This window comes from Lynx rufus, unplaced genomic scaffold (assembly GCF_022079265.1).
Source record: "Lynx rufus isolate CCGP_SWC_20201006 ecotype Redwood Valley unplaced genomic scaffold, mLynRuf1.p SCAF_2, whole genome shotgun sequence".
Lineage (NCBI taxonomy): Eukaryota > Metazoa > Chordata > Mammalia > Carnivora > Felidae > Lynx > Lynx rufus.
This window is the reverse complement of record NW_025814834.1, coordinates 23,340,570-23,356,492: the sequence shown is the minus strand read 5'-3', so window position 1 is coordinate 23,356,492 and position 15,923 is coordinate 23,340,570. Positions and strand designations below refer to the sequence as shown.

The following is a 15,923-nucleotide window of genomic DNA, read 5'->3' as shown; positions in this document are numbered from 1 at the left end:
GGACCCCTATCCATTTTTCATATTTTCTAAGCTACTAAATTTAACTATGGCGGGTTATAATTTTTTCAGTGAGCAGTTATCTCTACTAATCCTTAAGACTATAGATTCAAATCTATGCCCATCAACTTTAATTTTGTTTTCTGTGTGTGTGTTTGTGTGTGTGTGTGTGTGTGTGTGTGTGTGTGAGTGAATGAGTGATAAGAGGGGAATAAGGAGGTGAGGTTCACAACTATGGTAGATACTGTGCTTTTATTTTTTTATTTTATTTTTTTAGAGCTTTTATATTTTTTATTCTTCATTTCACTTTTAAAACACTACTATAGTTGAATATTAAAACAAAAATAGTAGCAAGTAGTGAGCTATGATTATAGTCCTTCACTCGTTCACTACTGCATGTACCAGCAATGTTATTCACTGGCCCCATTAAGAGGTCTGACCTCCCCGAGGGTGATGTTCATCATCCTCATATGCTTCTCCATTGTAATGGCGCAGTCTTTTCCTGATTTGGATCAAAGTCCACCAGTTCTACCTGGTCCATTTCATCAGTCTCTTCTACTTCCTTCCTCTCAGGTAGGAGTTTTTCCAGCAATGAGAGTTTATTAGGAGAGAGAAAGCCATTCTCAGGAAAGTTTACCTTAAATTCGATGACTAGGCAACCCTTTTCATATGGTCTACGATAAATTGGCATGCCTTTATTCAGCACCCACTTGATATTTCCATGCTTGACAATCTGACCTGGATGAGAGGTAATGACAATGGCTCTGTTGTTAAGAGTAGATATTGGCTTTTGAAAGCCGCACAGTGCTTCAACCAGCTGTATGTCCATACACATGAAAAGATCCTCTCCTCGCCTAGTAAAAACAACATGGTCCTTCTGATCTAAAACAACGATAATATCTCCTGGTTCCAGTCCAGGTTCTTGGTCTCCTTCACCATGGAATGTTATCTTCTGGCTATCTTTCATGCCTTTGTCAATATGAACTTCTAGAATCTTCTTTTCTTGAACTATCTTCCTTCCATTGCAGCTTTTACATCTATCTTTAGGATTGATCCGTTCCCCATGGCCATGGCACTCCATGCACACAGATTGAATTTGCTGAACCATTCCAGGTCCTATCTGATGAATTCTTATTTGCATTCCAGTACCTCTGCAATTGAGACAACATTCTACCGCTCCTTTCTTACCACCTCGGCCTTCACATTTGTTGCAAATCACATTCTTTTGCAGAGCTAGTTTTCTTGTTGCACCATTATATAAATCTTCTAAGGTTACAGAGAACTGATGCACAACATTTTTACCTCTCCTTTCTCTCTGCATCCTTCCTCCTCCCCCCAAAAACATATCAAAGATGTCCATGGGGGGAGCCAAAACCACCATCTTCTCCACTTTCTTTAATGCCTGTTCTCCTCCTTTGTCATACAATTCCCTTTTCTTCACATCAGATAGCACTTCAAAAGCTTGAGAAATCTGTTTAAACTTCTCTCCTTCATTTGGATTCTTGTCAGGGTGGTACTTCAAAACCAATTTCCTGTAAGCCTTTTTCAATTCTTCCTGCGTGGCATTGGGTTTGACCCCCCAAAACATCACAGTAAGTAGTTTCTTTCACTGTTTTCTACAGCTGGTGAAGGGGCTGAGGCTGGTGTGGGGAGCAGAAGAAGCGCATTGCTGGGCGCAGCTCCCCCGGCAGCTGCTCCTCCGCTTTTCACCAAGCGTTTTGGAAAGTTCCCGATACTGTGCTTTTAAAGAGAAAATAAAACCTACTATAAATAAAGCAGGCAATTTTTTATTTTCATTTTTTAATTTCTTAGAAAGATTTATTTGTTTTTGAGAGAGAAAGTGGGGAAGGAGCAGAGAGAGAGAGAGAAGAAGAAGAAGAAGAAGAAGAGGAAGAAGAAGAAGAAGAAGATCCAAAGTGGGCTCTGTGCTGACAGCAGCAAGCTCCATGTGGGGCTTAAACCTATGAGCCATGATTTCATGACCTGAGTCGAAATCTGATGCTCACTGAACCGACTGAGCCACCCAAGTGCCCCAAGGCAGGCAGTTTTTTAAAAGAACAGCTCTTTAAAAAACTTATGTATTTTGCCACTTTGCAGAAGTGATAATAAAACTGATTATTCATTGATCCCAGAGGATTGGCTACAGCAAAAATCAAGGAAGAGCATGAACATTTTCCAGTGAGTTCATACATTCTGAAAATTAAGGCCAGGAAAACCCCAGACCCTTAGAAGCCTCCCAGGAGCCGTTTGCAACTATCAGCTTAATTTTCTACATTTGTTATAAATTACTGGAACAATGATTTATATTTACTATTCTAATACTTTCCCTTGCTTTTTAAATTCACTTTCCTTTAGAGACATAGTCATCTCTTTGACTCTACATTTATAAATTGTGGATATGCCAATTCTTCTGTGCTGCTGTTGCCATCTTAGTTTTCAAGGCTTTTGTTTTCTTCCCTGGGTATTTTTAGTGCATCCCTGTCTGTTTCCCTATGTGTGTCCTTTTAAATTTATTGTGAATACTACGTCTTCTAGTTGCTAGTTCAGTTTTCTCGCATACTAGAGTGATTAACCAGTCCCTCTCTTAGACTCCTCAGTGGCAATCTCTTGAATCCCAGATCTCACTGAATATCTTTCCAAGTCCTCCAGTCAAATTCAGATTATGTTACCTCTCCTATCATTTAGGGCCCTGTCCTCTCAGGACATTTTTCTGCCCATCCCTACTACAGCGCCCCCCCCCCCCCCATTTCCTTCTCCATCCAAACTGTCACATGGTTCTCATCATTAAAAGTGTAGATTGATTCCTATTTTCTCTCAGACTTTCCAGACTAAAAAATTGAATGTTGCTTTTTAAATCAGCTTTTAATGATAGTAGTGATGGTTGTATTCTGGAGGTATGCGTGCATGTGTATTTTTATTCGTAGCCTTTCAGGTTCCAATTCTCTAAATAAAACGTACTCTGCCTATTCAAAGTCCATTCAGTATAACTACCAAAGGCACAGAAAAGCAGTTCCCAATTAAGATATAGTCACGTCAGGTCATGGTTGCCAAGGCTCTTGGCTGGGACTCCCAACTAGCTTCTCTGTCATATCTCAGTGTTGTAATTGTGACCAGTTTTATTTAAATATTCCTGCCACTTTTAATTCAAAGTGTATTGACTGGTTTGTTTTGGCTTCCTTTTTTTTTCCTATTTTAATCACAACATGCTTAAATATTTTACTTTCAAGTATATTTTTGGTTGGGATAAAATAGTCAAGGACATTAAGCTGAAAATCAATGAGCATATATTAATAGTATGTCTTTTACTATATGATTTTATATTCAGGAATCTGTTCTAATGCTATACAACTTGAAAAATAAATGTAATGGTTATTACATTGAAGAACAAAAAAAGCTTAAATATCTTGATAAGCTATGTTAGATACAGTGTAAAGGATTTCAATCCATTTTTATGGCTTTGTTTGGCTTAAATGGAGTGTTTAGTTAATAATACTATGAATTATGTCTTCTATTTTATTTACTTCACAGATAGCTACATCATTAACCACCCTATTTTTTAGAAAATTTGCTATGTAATCTACTAATAGAATTCCCACAAGAAATAGAATTTTCTACTGTGAAACACATTTTCGTAATTCACATATATCCGATTATTACATTAGGTAATGATATGTGGTAACCTATGCAAGTATATAAATGACTAAAAATGTAGAGATCTTTTGTTTCATATTCTTAACATTTTACCATTTTGCAGTTGAAATCAGGGATATATTTTTCTTTTCTTTTTCTTTTTTTTTTCTTTCTGTATTTAAAAGCAAGCTTCCCTTCTTTGGTTCACAGAAAGCTAGCCATTTTTAATACGGCTTTTTAGGATATTCTCCACAATCAATATTTTGTATAGGTGGACACTGAAAGCAATGAAGCAATAGCTTGATGATATAATCATGACAGTAGTAATAAAAGTTGCATTACTTTATATATATGTACAATGGCATTTGTTTATTGATCTCAAAATTGTGTCTGTGCTTGTAGATTATGCATTCATATGTGTTAAATACCTACAGTAACATTAGAGTGAAGGTTTAAAGCGATTGGTGAGTTTTTTCATCTGAACTGTTATGCGTCCCATCTTTAGTTTAAATGTGCCAATCATCTTTATTTTTAATTAACAAACATATATTAATTAACCAGCAGTTGTTTCAATAATGTTCAGAGAGGAAATCTCAAGATTAATACATTTTGCACGTAAGATATAAACATCTAAAATTTTAAGTGCCTGATCGGAATTTTTCTTTCCTCCCCCTCTTAGAATTATATCCACTCTTAACTTCTTGATTTTCTGATGTTTATCTTCAGCCAGGATACCTCCTCTGAACTCCAACTTCTTACTTTACATCTTTAAAAGACATTTCAAACTTGCTATGGCAGATATAAGCCCCTGACCTACTTCTTTCCTATTTCATTTAGTTTCCTAACTCCTTTTGCCCAGGTATTTGATTCAAAAATCTCAGAAATCTTGAGTCCTCTCGTTCTTCCATGATGAATATTTTATTAGGGAAACCTATTGGTTTTCCTTCAGACTATATCCAGTATCTGACCACTCCTCTCCATCTCCACTTATACTTCAAGCCAACACCGCATATCACTGATTAAAATAGCCTCCTAACTAGTCTCTCTGTTTATGCCTTTGTTCCCCTTCAAACTCAGCCAAGTCTATCCTCAAAAGAGTAGCCAAAGCAATCCCATTAAAATATAGTCAGATCTTACCCTTATGCTCACAAAACCCATTGGCTCTTTATTTAACTAAAAACAAAGGTTATTAAAGTCCTTAATAACCAACAAACTCTTACGTGATTAAGAGCCCTGTTAACTCTCTAACTTCATCTCATGATACTCTACTCCTTGTTCACTCTACCCCAGGCATAACTGGTCTTCTTTGAATAGACCAGATAATTTCTTCATCAGGGCCTTTGCAATTGCCAATCTGCTGCCTAGAATAATATTCTCTCAGAAGTCTATATTGTTTTTTCCTTTGCCTACTTTAGATCTTATCCATATGATAGCTTCTCAATGAGGCCTTTCTTGTCAAAATATTATAAACGTTCTCTGATACCTCTTATCTACTTTCTCTGGTGTTGTCTTCTCCTTCATACTATTTCTCTTGAAGTTTTTATTCTCTGCCTCTCTTCTAGAATACATTTTTTAATGGAGGCCAGGATATTTTTCCTTTTTATTTCCCCTGCTATTCCATAGTATTTGACACATAATAGATGCTCAATAATATCTGGTTGATGCATGAATAACTTTTCCTATTCTTCCCCCATAGGGAAGAAAATTGGAATAGAGTGAGAGAGGATTCCTTAGTATAAGCTAAGAATGTAAGCATTCATCTCAAGGTTCTAAACAGATACTCTGAGTTATGGTGATTCCTACATCTCAATCTCTTTTTGACACAGTGTGATCAAGAAACAAGAGATCCTCTAGCTTTGAAAAACAGAATAACAACCCACTTTAAGTCCCATTCTTGTGTTTTGTTGGAAGAATATTCTGAATGGCAGGTATGGTAAATAGTGTCCTCCAAAACAACTTACTCATTGAAATCTTTTTGGGTAGAGGTGAGGGGAATAGGGATTAGATCTGTTTGCTAGCATAAAATTATCAGTATTCTTCGTATTCACTAGAATTTTAAATGCCCTGCAGTGGTTGATTACATTCTCATACTACCTGGACTTGTATAACAAATTACAGTGTGAGGAATGCAAAGATCATAATGAGATACATGAAATATCTTTTCCTTTTCCCATCTTATCCTGAACCAGAAGACAATCAATGATGGGAATCAATAGGCTTCAGTCAATCTGAAGAAAAAGAGGAGGAGCAATTGACTTAAAATGCTTCTCAGTTAAACCTTTCATGCCTAGCCTATTGCAGATGTCTGGCCCTTTCTGTCTTCAGTCCTCTGGAGGCATCAGAGAATGAATACCCATCACAACAGCCCTGTCACTTTCTTTGAAAACAGAATGCCTGAATCTTGAACTCACAGTATGCACTCTGTTCATCTGCTTGATCACAAAGGTTGGGAACAATCCCATGTATGTCATTACATAAATTTGACATTTATATTTGAAAAGGTTTACTCTTCTATTAGTTCATCTATAAAACTCCCTATTATGATTTCATAAGACATTATGGGGCATTAGGATACAAAGATTGGTTAATATTGCACAGTCAGTGCATACTTTATGCTTATAGCAAAGAGAATTTATGATTGAAATTATGTTAGAAAACACCAAGTTTTGCAGTTAGTTTCATAACATTTTACCCAATTATGGAGTAGAGGGTGGGGCAGAAAAATCAATGTTTTCTTTGAACTTCTCAGTTGTTGATGACTATGCTAAGTTGCTTTTTACATTTATGTTATGTTATGTTATGTTATGTTATGTTATGTTATGTTATTATTTTATTTTAATTTACATACAAATTAGTTAGCATATAGTGCAACAATGATTTCAGGAGTAAATTCCTTAGTGCCCCTTACCCATTTAGTCCATCCCCCCTCACACACCCCCTCCGGTAACCCTCTATTTGTCCTCCATATTTGTGAGTCTCTTATGTTTTTTCCGCCTCCCTGTTTTTATATTATTTTTGTTCCCTACCCTTATGTTCATCTGTTTTGTCTCTTAAAGTCCTCATATGAGTGAAGTCATATGATTTTTGTCTTTCTCTAATTTCGCTTAGCATAATACCCTCTAGTTACATTGTGTGTGTGTGTATGTATATATATACATATATACGTATATATGTGTGTGTATATATATATATATATATACACACACCACATTTTCTTTATACATTCATCCATCTCTGGAAATTTGGGCTCTTTCCATACTTTGGCTATTGTTGATAGTGCTGCTATAAACATGGGGGTGCATGTGACCCTTTGAAACAGCACACCTGTATCCCTTGGATAAATCCCTAGTAGTGCAATTGCTGGGTCGTAGGGTAGTTCTATTTTTAGTTTTTTGAAGAACCTCCATACTGTTTTCCAGAGTGGCTGCACCAGCTTGCATTGCCACCAACAATACAAAAGAGATCCTCTTTCTCCTAATCCTCGCCAACATCTGTTGTTGCCTGAGTTGTTAATTTAAGCCATTCTGACTGGTGTGAGGTGGTATCTCCTTGTGGTTTTGATTTGTATTTCCCTGATGATGAGTGATGTTGAGCATTTTTTCATGTGTCAGTTGGCCATCTGAATGTCTTCTTTGGAGAAGTGTCTATTCATGTCTTTTGCCCATTTCTTCACTGGATTATTTTTTTTGGGGGGGTGAATTTGATAAGTTCTTTATAGATTTTGGATATGAACCCTTTATCTGATATGTCATTTGCAAATATCTTCTCCCATTCTGTTGGTTGCCTTTTAGTTTTGCTGATTGTTTCCTTTGCTGTGCAGAAGCTTTTTATTTTGATGAGGTCCCAGTAGTTCATTTTTGCTTTTGTTTCCCTTGCCTCAGGAGAAGTGTTGAGTAAGAACTTGCTGTAGCCAAGATCAAAGAGGTTTTTGCCTGCTTTCTCCTCAAGCATTTTGATGGCTTCCTGTCTTCCATTGAGGTCTTTCATCCATTTTGAGTTTATTTTTGTGTATGGTGTAAGAAAGTGGTCCAGGTTCATTTTTCTGCATGTTGCTGTCCAGTTTTCCCAGCACCACTTGCTGAAGAGACTGTCTTTATTCCATTGGTTATTATTTCATGCTTTGTCAAAGATTAGTTGGCCATACATTTGTGGGTCCATTTCTGGGTTCTATATTCTGTTCCGTTGATCTGAGTGTCTGTTCTTGTGCCAATAACATACTGTCTTGATGATTACAGCTTTGAGGTATAGCTTGAAGTCTGGGATTGTGATGCCTCCTGCTTTGGTTTTCTTTTTCAAGATTGCTTTGGCTATTCGGGGTCTTTTCTGGTTCCATACAAATTTTAAGATTATTTGTTCTAGCTCTGTGAAGAATGCTGGTGTTATTTTGATAGGGATTGCATTGAATATGTAGATTGCTTTGAGTAGTATCAACATTTTAACAGTATTTGTTCTTCCTATCCAGGAGTATGGAATCTTTTTTCAATTTTGTGTCTTCTTCAATTTCTTTAATAAGCTTTCTACAGTTTTCAGTGTCTAGATTTTTCACCTCTTTAGTTAGATTTATTCCTAGGTATTTTATGGTTTTTGGTGCAACTATAAATGGGACTGATTCCTTGATTTCTCTTTATGTTGCTTCATTGCTGGTGTATAGGAATGCAACCTATTTCTGTGTGTTGATTTTATATCCTGCAACTTTGCTGAATTCATGAATCAGTTCTAGCAGTTTTTTGGTGGAATATTTAGGGTTTTCCAAATAGAGCATCATGTCATCTGCGAAGAGTGAAAGTTTGACCTCTTCCTGGCCTATTTGATGCCTTTTATTTCTTTGTGTTGTCTGATTGCTGAGGCTAAGACTTCCAATACTATGTTAAATAACAGTGGCAAGAGTGGACATCCCTGTTTTGTTCCTGACCTTAGGGGGAAAGCTCTCAGTTTTTCCCCATTGAGGATGATATTAGCGTTGGGTCGTTCATATATGGCTTTTATGATCTCAAGGTATACTGCTTCTATCCCTACTTTCTTGATGGTTTTTATCAAGAAAGGATGCTGTATTTTGTTGAATGCTTTCTTTGCATCTAATGAGAGGATCATTTGGTTCTTGCCCTTTCTTTTATTGATGTGATGAATCACGTTAATTGTTCTGCCACTATTGAACCAGCCCTGTGTCTCAGGTATAAATCCCACTTGGTTATGGTGAATAATTTTTTTAATGTATTGTAGGATCCAGTTGGCTAATATCTTGTTGAGAATTTTTGCATCCATGTTCATCAGGAAAATTGGTCTATAGTTTTCCTTTTTAGTGGGGTCTCTGGTTTTGGAATCAAGGTCATGCTGGCTTCATAGAAAGAGTTTAGAAGTTTTCCTTCCATTTCTATTTTTTGGAACAGCTTTAAGAGAATAGGTGTTAACTCTTCCTTAAATGTTTGGTAGAATTCCCCTGGAAATCCATCTGGCCCTGGACATCCATCTGGCCCTGGACTCTTGTTTTTTGGCAGATTTTTGATTACTAATTTGATTTTCTTACAGGTTATGGGTTTGTTCAAATTTTCTATTTCTTCCTGTTTAAGTTTTGGTAGTGTAAATGTTTCTAGGAATTTGTCCATTTCTTACAGGTTGCTCATTTTATTGGCATATAATTGCTCATAATATTCTCTTATGATTGTTTTTATTTCTGCTGTGTTGGTTGGTTGTGATCATTCTTCTTTCATTCTTGATTTTACTTATTTGGGTCCTTTCCTTTTTGTTTTTGATCAAACTGTCACTGGCTAGTGGTTTATCAGTTTTGTTTATTCTTTCAAAGAACCAGCTTCTGGTTTCATTGATCTGTTGTACTATTTTTTTTTTGTTTCGATAGCATTAATTTCTGCTTTAATCTTTATTATTTCCTGTCTATTGCTGGTTTGGGGTTTTATTTGATGTTCCTTTTCCAGCTCTTTAAGGCATAAGGTTAGGTTGTGTATCTGAGATCTTTCTTCCTTCTTTAGGAAGGCCTGGATTGCTATATACTTCCTCTTATGACCACCTTTGCTGCATCCCAGAGGTTTTGGGTTGTGGTGTTATCATTTTCATGGGCTTCCATATACTTTTTAATTTCCTCTTTAACTTCTTGGTTAGTCCATTCATTCTTTAGGAGGATGTTCTTCAGTCTCCAAATATTTGTTACCTTTCCAAATTTTTTCTTGTGGTTGGAGTTTCATAGCATTATGGTCTGAAAATATGCACAGTATGATCTTAGTCTTTTTGTATTTGTTGAAGGTTGATTTCTGTTGCAGTATGTGATCTATTCTGGAGAGCATTTCATGTGCACTGGAGAAGAATGTGTATTCTGCTGCTTTAAGATACAATGTTCTGAATATATGTTAAGTCCGTCTAGTCCAGTGTGTCATTCAAAGCCATTGTTTCCTTGTTGATTTTTTGATTAGATGATCATAGCCATTGCTATGAGTGGGGTGTTGAAGTCTTCTACAATTATGCTATTACTATCAATGAGTTCCTTTATGTTTGTGATTAATTGATTTATATATTTGTGTGCTTTCACATTTGGCGCATAAATGTTTACGATTATTAGGTCTTCTTGGTGGATAGACCCCTTAATTATGATTTAATGCCCTTCTTCATCTCTTGATACAGTCTTAATTTTATTTTATTTTAATTTATTTTTTTAAAGTTTATTTTATTTTATTTTTTTTCAATATATGAAATTTATTTTCAAATTGGTTTCCATACAACACCCAGTGCTCATCCAAAAAGATGCCCTCCTCAATACCCATCACCCACCCTCCTCTCCCTCCCACCCCCCATCAACCCTCAGTTTGTTCTCAGTTTTTAAGAGTCTCTTATGCTTTGGCTCTCTCCCTCTCTAACCTCTTTTTTTTCCCTTCCCCACCCCCATGGATTTCTGTTAAGTTTCTCAGGATCCACATAAGAGTGAAACCATATGGTATCAGTCTTTCTCTGTATGGCTTATTTCACTTAGCATAACACTCTCCAGTTCCATCCACGTTGCTACAAAGGGCCATATTTCATTCTTTCTCATTGCCATGTAGTACTCCGTTGTGTATATACACCACAATTTCTTTATCCATTCATCACTTGATGGACATTTGGGCTCTTTCCATCATTTGGCTATTGTTGAGAGTGCTGCTATAAACATTGGGGTACAAGTGCCCCTATGCATCAGTACTCCTGTATCCCTTGGGTCAATTCCTAGCAGTGCTATTGCTGGGTCATAGGGTAGGTCTATTTTTAATTTTTTGAGGAACCTCCACACTGTTTTCCAGAGTGGCTGCACCAATTTGCATTCCCACCAACAGTGCAAGAGGGTTCCCGTTTCTCCACATCCTCTCCAGCATCTAGAGTCTCCTGATTTGTTCATTTTGGCCACTCTGACTGGCATGCGGTGATATCTGAGTGTGGTTTTGATTTGTATTTCCCTGATGAGGAGCGACGTTGAGCATCTTTTCATGTGCCTGTTGGCCATCTGGATGTCTTCTTTAGAGAAGTGTCTATTCATGTTTTCTGCCCATTTCTTCACTGGGTTATTTGTTTTTCAGGTGTGGAGTTTGGTGAGCTGTTTATAGATTTTGGATACTAGCCCTTTGTCCTATATGTCATTTGCAAATATCTTTTCCCATTCCATTGGTTGCCTTTTAGTTTTGTTGGTTGTTTCCTTTGCTGTGCAGAAGCTTTTTATCTTCATAAGGTCCCAGTAATTCATTTTTGCTTTTAATTCCCTTGCCTTTGGGGATGTATCGAGTAAGAGATTGCTATGACTGAGGTCAGAGAGGTCTTTTCCTGCTTTCTCCTCTAGGGTTTTGATGGTTTCCTATCTCACATTCAGGTCCTTTATCCATTTTGAGTTTACTTTTGTGAATGGTGTGAGAAAGTGGTCTAGTTTCAACCTTCTGCATGTTGCTGTCCAATTCTCCCAGTACCATTTGTTAAAGAGACTGTCTTTTTTCCATTGGATATTCTTTCCTGCTTTGTCAAAGATGAGGTGGCCATACATTTGTGGGTCTAGTTCTGGGTTTCTACTCTATTCCATTGATCCGTGTGTCTGTTTTTGTGCCAATATCATGCTGTCTTGATAATTACAGCTTGGTAGTAGAGGCTAAAGTCTGGGATTGTGATGCGTCCTGCTTTGGTCTTCTTCTTCAAAATTACTTTGGCTATTCGGGGCCTTTTGTGGTTCCATATGAATTCTAGGATTGCTTGTTCTAGGTTCGAGAAGAATGCTGGTGCAATTTTGATTGGGATTGCATTGAATGTGTAGATAGCTTTGGTACTATTGACATTTTGACAATATTTATTCTTCCAATCCATGAGCATGGAATGTTTTTCCGTTTCTTTATATATTCTTCAATTTCCTTCGTAAGCTTTATGTAGTTTTCAGCATACAGATCTTGTACATCTTTGGTTAGATTTATTCCCAGGTATTTTATACTTCTTGGTGCAGTTGTGAATGGGATTAGTTTCTTTATTTGTCTTTCTCTTGTTTCATTATTAGTGTATAAAAATGCAACTGATTTCTGTACATTGATTTTGTATCCTGCGACTTTACTGAATTCATGTATCAGTTCTAGCAGACTTTTGGTGGAGTCTATAGGGTTCTCCATGTATAATATCATGTCATCTGCAAAAAGTGAAAGCTTGACTTCATCTTTTCCAATTTTGATGTCTTTGATTTCCTTTTGTTGTCTGATTGCTGATGCTAGAACTTCCAACACTATGTTAAACAACAGCGGTGAGAGTGGACATCCCTGTCATGTTCCTGATTTCAGGGGGAAAGCTCTCAGTTTTTCTCCATTGAGGATGATTTTAGCTGTGGGCTATTCATAAATGGCTTTTATGATCTTTAAGTATTTTCCTTCTATCCTGACTTTCTCAAGGGTTTTTATTAAGAAAGGATGCTGAATTTTGTCAAATGCCTTTTTTGTATCGATTGACAGGATCATTTGGTTCTTATCTTTTCTTTTATTAAGGTGATGTATCACATTGATTGATTTGCCAATGTTGAACCAGCCCTGTATCCCAGGAATGAATCCCACTTGATCATGGTGAATAATTCTTTTTATATGCTGTTGAATTCGATTTGCTAGTATCTTATTGAGAATTTTTGCATCCATATTCATCAGGGATATTGGCCTATAGTTCTCTTTTTTTACTGGGTCTCTGGTTTAGGAATCAAAGGAATGCTGGCTTCATAGAATGAGTCTGGAAGTTTTCCTTCCCTTTCTATTTCTCGGAATAGCTTGAGAAAGAAAGGTATTATCTCTGCTTTAAACGTCTGGTAGAACTCCCCTGGGAAGCCATCTGGTCCTGGACTCTTATTTGTTGGGAGGTTTTTGAGAACTGATTCAGTTTCTTCGCTGGTTATGGGTCTGTTCAAGCTTTCTATTTCCTCCTGATTGAGTTTTGGAAGTATGTGGGTGTAAGGAATTTCTCCATTTCTTCCAGGTTGTCCAGTTTGTTGGCATATAATTTTTCATAGTATTCCCTGGTAATTGCTTATATTTCTGAGGGATTGGTTGTAATAATTCCATTTTCATTCATTATTTTATCTATTTGGGTCATCTCCCTTTTTTTTTTTGAGAAGCCTGGCTAGATGTTTATCATTTTTGTTTATTTTTTCAAAAAACCAACTCTTGGTTTCATTGATCTGCTCTACAGTATTTTTAAGATTCTATATTGTTTTTTTTCTGCTCTGATCTTTATTATTTCTCTTCTTCTACTGGGTTTAGGGTGTCTTTGCTGTTCTGCTTCTATTTCCTTTAGGTGTGCTGTTAGATTTTGTATTTGGGATTTTTCTTGTTTCTTGAGATAGGCCTGGATTGCAATGTATTTTCCTCTCAGGACTGCCTTCGCTGCATCCCAAAGCATTTAGATTGTTGTATTTTCATTTTCGTTTGTTTCCATATATTTTTAAATTTCTTCTCTAATTGCCTGGTTGACTCATTCATTCTTTAGTAGGGTGTTCTCTAACCTCCATGCTTTTGGAGGTTTTCCAGGCTTTTCCCTGTGGTTGATTTCAAGCTTCATAGCATTGTGGTCTGAAAGTATGCATGGTATGATCTCAATTATTGTATACTTATGAAGGGCTGTTTTGTGACCCAGTATGTGATCTATCTTTGAGAAGGTTCCATGTGCACTCGAGAAGAAAGTATATTCTGTTGCTTTGGGATGCAGAGTTCTAAATATATCTGTCAAGTCTATCTGATCCAATGTGTCATTCAGGGTCCTTGTTTCTTTATTGAGCGTGTATCTAGATGATCTATCCATTTCTGTAAGTGGAGTGTTAAAGTCCCCTGCAATTACCACATTCTTATCAATAAGGTTGCTTATGTTTGTGATTAATTGTTTTATATATTTGGGGGCTCCCGTATTCGGCACATGGACATTTATAATTGTTAGCTCTTCCTGATGGATAGACCCTGTAATTATTATATAATGCCCTTCTTCATCTCTTGTTACAGCCTTAAATTTAAAGTCTAGTTTGTCTGATATAAGTATGGCTACTCCAGCTTTGTTTTGACTTCCAGTAGCATGATAAATAGTTTTCCATCCCCTCACTTTCAATCGGAAGGTGTACTCAGGTCTAAAATGAGTCTCTTGCAGACAGCAAATAGATGGGTCTTGTTTTTTTATCCATTCTGATACCCTATGTCTTTTCGTTGGCGCATTTAGTCCATTTACGTTCAGTGTTATTATAGAAAGATATAGGTTTAGAGTCATTGTGATGTATGTAGGTTTCATGCTTGTAGCAATGTGTCTGGTACTTTGTCTCACAGGATCCCCCTCAGGATCTCTTGTAGGGCTGGTTTAGTGGTGACGAATTCCTTCAGTTTTTGTTTGTTTGGGAAGACCTTTATCTCTCCTTCTATTCTGAATGAGAGACAGCTGGATAACGGATTCTCGGCTGCATATTTTTCTGTTCATCACATTGAAGATTTCCTGCCATTCCTTTCTGGCCTGCCAAGTTTCAGTAGAGAGATCGGTCACAAGTCTTATTGGTCTCCCTTTATATGTTAGAGCGTGTTTATCCCTAGCTGCTTTCAGAATTTTCTCTTTATCCTTGTATTTTGCCAGTTTCACTATGATATGTCATGCAGAACATCGATTCAAGTTACGTCTGAAGGGAGTTCTCTGTGCCTCTTGGATTTCAGTGCTTTTTTCCTTCCCCAGATCAGGGAATTTCTCAGCTATGATTTCTTCAAGTACACCTTCAGCACCTTTCCCTCTCTCTCCCTCCTCTGGAATACCAATTATGTGTAGATTATTTCTCTTTAGTGCATAACTTAGTTCTCTAATTTTCCCCTCATACCCCTGTATTTTTTTATCTCTCGTTTTCTCAGCTTCCTCTTTTTCCATAATTTTATCTTCTAGTTCACCTATTCTCTCCTCTGCCTCTTCAATTCGAGCTGTGGTCATCTCCATTTTATTTTGCAGCTCATTTATAGCATTTTCTAGTTCCTCCTGGCTGTTTCTTAATCCCTTGATCTCTGTAGCAATAGATTCTCTGCTGTCCTTTATACTGTTTTCAAGCCAGCGATTAATTTTATGACTATTATTCTAAATTCACTTTCTGTTATATTGTTTAAATTGTTTTTTGATCAGTTCGTTAGCTGTCGTTATTTCCTGGAGGTTTTTTTGAGGGGAATTCTTCCATTTCGTCATTTTGGATAGTCCCTGGAGTGGTGAGGAACTTCAGGGCACTTCCCCTGTGCTGTCTTGAATAACCTGTGTTGGTGGGCGGGGCCGCAGTCGGACCTGATGTCTGCCCCCAGCCCACCACTGGGGCCACAGTCAGACTGGTGTGTGCCTTCTCTTTCCCTCTCCTAGGGGCGGGATTCACTGTGGGGTGGTGTGGCCCATCTGGGCTACTTGCACACTTCCAGGCTTGTGGTGCTGGGGATCTGGCGTATTAGCTGGGGTGGGTCAGCAAGGTGCACATGGGTGGGAGGGGTAGGCTCAGCTCGCTTATCCTTCGGTGATCCACTTTGGGAGGGGCCCTGCTGCACCGGGAGGGAGTCAGACCCACCGCCGGAGGGATGGATCCTCAGAAGCACAGTGTTGGGTGTTTGCGCAGTGCAAGCAAGTTCCCTGGCAGAAACTGGTTCTCTTTGGGATTTTGGCTGGGGGATGGATGAGGGAGATGGTGCTGGTGAGTGCCTTTGTACCCCACCAAGCTGAGCTCTGTCGTCCGGGGCTCAACACTCTCCCTCCCGTTGTCCTCCAGTCCTCCCGTTCTCCGAGCAGATCTGTTAGCTTATAACCTTCCAAATGTTAAGTCCCACTTG

General features: G+C 37.7%; 2 protein-coding genes across 4 annotated transcripts in view; one reads left to right on the top strand and one right to left on the bottom strand.

The window, feature by feature from the left end:
- The window catches only part of SPAG16 (sperm associated antigen 16), a 992,367-nt gene that overhangs the window by 271,580 nt on the left and 704,864 nt on the right, over positions 1-15,923 (top strand). The window lies entirely within an intron of this gene.
- LOC124515404 (dnaJ homolog subfamily A member 1-like) lies at positions 464-1,585 on the bottom strand. Of its 3 annotated transcripts, none has more exons than XM_047084257.1 (2): positions 967-1,585; positions 464-735 (listed from the first exon to the last, which is right to left on the bottom strand). In XM_047084257.1, the coding sequence occupies exons 1-2, from the start codon at positions 1,583-1,585 to the stop codon at positions 464-466; spliced, it is 891 nt and encodes a 296-aa protein (XP_046940213.1). The 3 variants fall into 3 exon arrangements, with proteins under 3 accessions (XP_046940213.1, XP_046940214.1, XP_046940212.1); XM_047084258.1 differs by having other exon boundaries at positions 1,300-1,585; XM_047084256.1 differs by having other exon boundaries at positions 464-1,585.